This window comes from Porites lutea, chromosome 13, assembly GCF_958299795.1.
Source record: "Porites lutea chromosome 13, jaPorLute2.1, whole genome shotgun sequence".
Classification (NCBI taxonomy): Eukaryota; Metazoa; Cnidaria; class Anthozoa; order Scleractinia; family Poritidae; genus Porites; species Porites lutea.
Genome location: NC_133213.1, coordinates 10,983,903 through 10,990,537, shown reverse-complemented (window position 1 = coordinate 10,990,537; position 6,635 = coordinate 10,983,903). Strand labels below are relative to the sequence as shown.

Genomic DNA, 6,635 nt, shown 5'->3' with positions numbered 1-6,635 from the left:
CACTAGAGCTAGAAATGGATCATCCGTCTGAGACTACCCTGTGAAAAGTCGCCCCTCCCCCACAGACACCCCTTCTCCGATTTTTTCTGAGGGAAGGGGGCGGCTGTACACAGGCTATATGGAACGGATAATCCCGTCTTCAAAAGTCAGGTGTTGTTCATTCAAAATTCCATTTTCATTCCATTCCATTTTCAAATTAAGACGTATTACCTATCTGACGCGAATCATCAAACGGAAAACCCGTCTCACACGAATAATCGTTCTCTAGTGTGAAAACGGCCATTTCTGTTATAATGAATGTCGCGCCCCGGCCTTGAGTTGAGCGTTTGTGTGTCTGCTTTTGCTTTTTCACAAAGATTATTTTTAATTGACTATTAACATATCTATGTGTAAAATAATATTAGAAGTGGAATACGTTATAAAAAGTATGATCTATCAAATGTTGACATTTTTCAAAAGAATAGCTTTTTTCATCCCGAGATGATCCGAAGACCTTTATTTTGATTTAAAGGTACAAAAAAATACGGGTTAATTAATATTTAACTTTTTGAAACAAAAGAAGTTAATTTTTAACTTTTTCGTTAACCGTAACTGAAAAAATTAACCGATAGCCGTAAAAGAGCCAAAATTTTAGCCGATAACCGTAAAAGCCACCACCCCATTGAGACCCTCTTTCTTGTGCAGCTTGTGTTGTTCTTAAATAAGTGCAGACAATGGTGGCCCGGTTGCTCGAGGTAAGGCGCCGTTTCTCTGTAGTTTTCTTGACATTGAAATCTCGAAATTTCGTAAAGATTTTCTTTTATTTTTTTGGTCATAAGTTGAATTTGATTTCTGGGGGAAATCCGCCTTTGAAGGAAACGTTGAGTTTACAAAACCATCTCTTCTATTCAATTAAACTGTAATTGTCAACATGCCATCGAGCGAAAAATACTGCTCAGTAAAGTTAATCGGAAAACGCTCTTTTGAATACTTTGAAGTCTTTTCTTACCTTCAAAAAAATGGACCCTAGGATTTTGTCGAATTCTGAAAGGTTCTTACTCTAAAAAAGACCGGCAAAACACCGATCTAACGCATTAGTTACTCGCGAGGCTAAAACACTACAAAGACCACTGAGTGTGTATCCTGAAAACGATTTTTGCTGGTAAAAGCTTTATTTGTGTAAGCTTATTTGTGTTTTTTCATGTTGCAAACGGTGTTGAAATAAATACGACAGTATGATAATCTCATCTGGAGTTTATTTACTTTATGTGGTTTTACCAAGCCTCATATTTTCCGTATAGACCTTTAATAAATATTAACCTTTACAGATCCTGCACCACAATGTGTAGGTAAATAAAACTGTTGGGAAAAAAAATTACAAGGAGATTATCGAATTAAATTGCAGATTAAAAATCAACCAGTATAAGAGAAGTAACGTCTTATTATGTCTTGTTTCTGTTTAACTTTCAGTTCGCTGGCGCAAAGTAAACACGTCGCCAGTATGTTTTGAAGCCAAAGGCAGCCGGTTCGGAAGATTTTATATCCCACGGGGAACATTAGCGGCCATAAAGCTGGTACACCTGTACGGTTATGTGTCCTGTGACACCAGAATCACCTCCCACTGGTCTTACTGGGGCTGTGGTGACAATCGATGGAACGGGATAAACACTCAAGTCAACGTCGTCATCACAGACTCAAGCAACCACATTCTACTCCCGCCAATTCAGTTCCAGAAGATCAGCAACTTAAAGTGGTACAGGGTTCCCGGATATAACTCCCTCTCACCTGAGCTTGTTCTGCCATTCTTTCGGTCTCCGAAATGGATCAATTCCAAGCAAGAATTCCGCGTGTGGTACGGTGAAAACTTGGTGAATTTAAGCGAAGGAGATAACGGAGGAACAGTGTGTGCTGATGTCTATGCTCTCTTTGTGTGACTGAAGAGACGCAATTTCTGCTTTTTCTAAGGGTTTTAAAAAATGTAAGGAATAAAAAGGAATTTTGCTACACCATCTTTCTCACTTGAATCAAGTTCGACATGAACTGTGCTCGTTTCGTCTGTCAATTGACAAGAGAAAGCAAAAGTTAAGATTAAATGATTTTCATACATTGTAAAAGTGCAGCAATAAAACTGATCGTAAAACGCATTTTCCGAGTTTTCTGATTTTGTTGCGGGGGCAAACTTCTACAATATCAGGCGCCTGTTGCAATAAAAACCAAATGTCAGACGGAACTGCTAACGTTTAGACTAAAGTGAAAACAAAGAGTTTGACTAGGCTGAACGTCAGAGCAAACTGCTAACGTCTGCATGGCGTTAAATTATGAGTTTGAATGAACTGAGCCTCAGACGCAACTGCTAACAATAAAGGGTTTGACTGGGCATGTACAAAAAAGGGAGGGAACGGGTGGTCGAAGAAAAGTGTGAAACCACGGAGGTTATTTCAAAACACGAATTGCGACTGGCAGCGAATCTGTATCCGAAACAAGATAGAGGAAGTTGAATGACGTTACAGGTCCTTAGCAGCGCCCAATCCCATAGTCTCTTCATTATCAGATCGCCCCAGGCATGATGGGGGGAGGGAGGGGTGGTTTCAACACCCCTCCCCCTGGTGTTCTGTAATTCTTCCTCTTTGAATCAAATCAGTGGGGTATCACTGCTAAAAGTAGTCATTTTTTTCGTTATCATCCAAACGAAGTTTTTCTTCACAAAGTGAAACAAATGTACTTGCCAGTTTGTCTCGTCAGAAGTGCTGTAAGTAATCAAGTTAATTTACAGTTCAACGAGCAATTTTGTTGTCAGTGATGACCAGTCCGAACGGCTAGTCTCGAAAAAAACTACCGTTATCGGCATCTTATAAATACTAATTTTGAGATACATAAACAAGTAAAAGCTAACGATATAATGACCCGACGTTACGGCGACTTCATGACGTCATTCTCATCGATGGTATCGATACTGGGGTAAATTTAATAAACCTTTTACAAGTATAATTTACAATTGTAGCTAGTGTTTTCAGACTCTTAAACAATAGCTACACTTACAAGTGTAAACGTTTTATTAAATTGACCCCTGATTCGACTTCAAAAACGTCTTCACACGGATATTCTGGAGGGGGGGGAGGGGAATGGAGGTGGGGAGAATGAGCGCCAGGGATTGGAGCAAAAGTGGCGTTAGCCTGCGAGCAAGCTCTCCTATTCGGACGAGCGAAGCGAGTCTCGCGAGAACCCGCGAGCGAGCGGCGAAGCCGCGAGGGGCAGAGGAAAGGAGAGCTTGCAACGATCTCTCATAAATTTTCATTTCCACCCCGGAAACCCCGGAAACCCCGGGACTCCGCAAAGCGTGAAAACTGTCACCGCAAACGTGCCGCAGATTAGAAAAGTGACAACCGCCTGTCAAGTTTAGACAGCCGAGGGCACATAGGATTATTTATTCATAAATCGCTTTCGCAACGGCATAAAAAAAAGTGTTTTTAATCACTGAAGATATGCCTTTTTTCCACGGGGACATCGAACCCTCAACGTGTCCGCTCGGATGAGAACTCAATACTCTGATTCTCGTTTCGTTTACTTTTGAAAAGTCGTCCATACTGCAGTGTAAAAGACAAGTCCCCGTCGCAAACACCGGCAAAAACATTAGATATTAGACTTATATTTGTCCGTTCCGGAACTGGAGAATAGCGTTTTCCTGGACTTGGTTCTCTTAAGTTGTACTCCAGTTGTTACCAACTCTTTCTTTTGCCCTTCTTTACAGTCAAGCTACACAGCTACATTGTCAAGTACATGTTTCTGACTTTTTCTACCCAGTGGAATTCAATCGGGCGAGCCCGACGTTGAAAGGCAGCGCGTGAGCCGGGCGCTTGAATCTCTCTTCACTTTCACTCTTCTTGTTTTCAGAACTAAACTTAAACAAGGCGCTTGACACAAACGAATACAAATGAGGAAAAGTTTTCATTTTCCTTCCACAAGAACTATAACCTAGGTCCGATTTATCCTCGGCTCGCAATATTCTCTTTGCGAGTACTAAATCAAGGGAGCCCCCTCGTCTGCTTTGAGGGCTGAAACAAGTTGTCGGTACCAATCTGATCCCCCCGAGAACCAAACTTGACACGCTGACGAAGGAGGTGCCAGCTTGGCCTGTTATCAATCAACTTTATTTCCGGAACGTCATTTTTCAGCCAATGGTATTTCCCTTCGTCTGAGCAAAGTACAAATGAAATTTTATGATAGATAGTTGCAAGCTCTCCTTTCCTCTGCCCCTCGCGGCTTCGCCGCTCGCTCGCGCGTTCTCGCGAGACTCGCTTCGCTCCTCCAAATAGGAGAGCTTGCTTGCAGGCTAAAGTGGCGTCTAAACACATTTTGCACTAAAGGGACAAGACGATCAAACCAGTAGAAATTTTAACACAATACAAATCAAAAAGTAATCACTGAAATTTCACCACATTTTGTTCTAAGATACAATTTATTTTAATCTTCTGCTAGTAATGTGAAAATATAAAGATACATTATTTACATTATATACAATACAGTCAACTCCGTTATAAAGCATACCTCTATATTAAGACGCACATCTAAAATAGGGACCTTACGATCTGAAAACGGTGAGGCAGTAAAAACGTCATTGAAACCTTGACTCTTCGCTTCGTTTCAAACTCTTTTCCCATTATTCCAACTCGTTCAGAAGGGAAATTAAGCAGGATTGAAGAAGGAGGACCGCGTCCCAGATCAAAGCGAAACAGTATATTTTATGACCTTGCCGTTTGGTAATTTCACGTCGCAGGGATGGCAAAAAAATGACAGCAAAGCGTGATGCAGGTGCAGAGTTGTTGGTTTGCTTACTACACCCCTTGCCTGTTTGACGTTCTCGTTGCCGTCGCCGTCGCGGTATCGTCACGTCCCTAATGTGACACTTAGGATCCTTCCTTTTCTTTAGTTATTTTTTGTAACTCAAGGACACCTCTCTAAGACGAACGAGCACTCAGTACTTGTCAGAGGCCCATCAGGGCTCCAGTACCGACACCCAAGTTTTGAAAACATTAATCCCAAGTTTATGGCCAAGTTTTCGTGCTCTCACTCTCTTTTCACTTCTTCAATCTTCACTACAAGGTTTATATTTTTTATTGTGATCCAGTCATGTCAATATCAACCGAACTATCACCTGTACCCAGTCCACTTACGGCCAAAAGATCGGTACCGGAAGTGACGTCAGGCGGAAGACCTCCCACACCAGCAATGTGATCAAGGTCAAAATCCAATGTGGAGTCCACATCAAAGGCCCCTACAACGGAAAAACAAATAGTGTCACGCACCAGACGTTTGAAACCCTTGGACCCCCTTCGTGGCCAGTGACCAAGGCACTCACGTTTTATACAAGAGAAAGCAAGAGAATTCCCGGCTCTCAAGGGCTAAGATGAATGGTGAACTCCCCCACTTCCCCACCCCTAGTTCACGAACCCATACATACGCGGTAATCCCTAAAAAGTTAACCAGAATTTTGTTATCGCCCAGGGTGAGAAAGGATGGCAAATACCCAAATATGGCCATAGCTTTTTAGTAATATTATTATTACTATTTTTATTTTTAATATTAATGTAAATTTTACAGATGAAGAGCCACCCTTCAGTGGAAATACTGTAATAAAGTCATTATTATTGTTATTATTATCATCATCATCATCATCATCATCATCATCATCATCATCATCATCATCATCATCATCATCATCTCGCAGTATAAAACTTTGGAATGCTGTCCACATGAGTAGTATAGGGCGCATAACGTAACCTACACCACTTGAGAAGCTATAATTAGAAGTAAAAAAAGGTCGGTACGAAACCTAATACAATCCTAATATACATAATGATATGAATCTCTGTACTTAAAAGCCAATTTAGAATATTACTAAATTCTTATACTCTGTAAACCAACGCAAACACACGATGATATAATTATCTCTAATAGAAGCCTATTTAGAAAATTATTCAGTTTTTATACTCTCATTATCTCTTATATACCTAAACGAGGCCATCATAATGATACGAGGGTACAATCCCTAGGGCGCTCACTGCTGCAATAGAGTCAGCAGTTGGTACAGCAGTGGGGCCTCCCGTGGATACGACCGCTGATCCATCAAGTCCAGCGGTCACATCCTGGAATGAAGATCCCATGGAGAAGTTCGCTCCTGACATAGCGGCAAGATCAGTGGGCGATGACTTTTATCCGTTAACCTGTTCTTCTTCACCCTTCTTAATACGCAAGTGCAACGACAACGGCGACGGCAACAAGATCGTCATAAAAAGGAATAGGTTTAATGAGCAAAACGGGCCACCTGGAAGCTCCCGGAACAGCTCACAAGATTTGGTGAGAAAACAATAAACAAACAGCAAAATCAATGGACCCAGACTTAAAACAATAGAGCTTCGTGCGAGGAAGAACGAATGAAATAAAAAGTTTCGAAGAGCTTCATGAGAGCAAAGCAAAACAACAACTCTGCACGTGCATTACACTTTTTGGTTCATTTCTTTGCCGCTATTTCACGACTCTGATGTGAAATTTGCTTACGCGACTTCTTATGGAGGATGCCAACAGACGAAGAACTTATCTTTCACTTTCTTTCCTTGCGTGCGGTCATTAGGAATTGAACTCCGGGAAAGTTCGCATAC

General features: G+C 41.3%; 1 protein-coding gene across 1 annotated transcript in view; it reads left to right on the top strand.

The window, feature by feature from the left end:
* Nucleotides 1–2,123, top strand: part of LOC140923381 (uncharacterized) — a 5,342-nt gene extending 3,219 nt beyond the window's left edge. Inside the window, exon 2 of the mRNA XM_073373468.1 lies at nt 1,450–2,123. Coding sequence (XP_073229569.1) covers nt 1,450–1,913 — 464 coding nt within the window. The 3' untranslated portion in view covers nt 1,914–2,123. The remainder of the gene's footprint in view (nt 1–1,449) is intronic.
* The last annotated feature ends 4,512 nt before the right edge of the window (nt 2,124–6,635 follow it).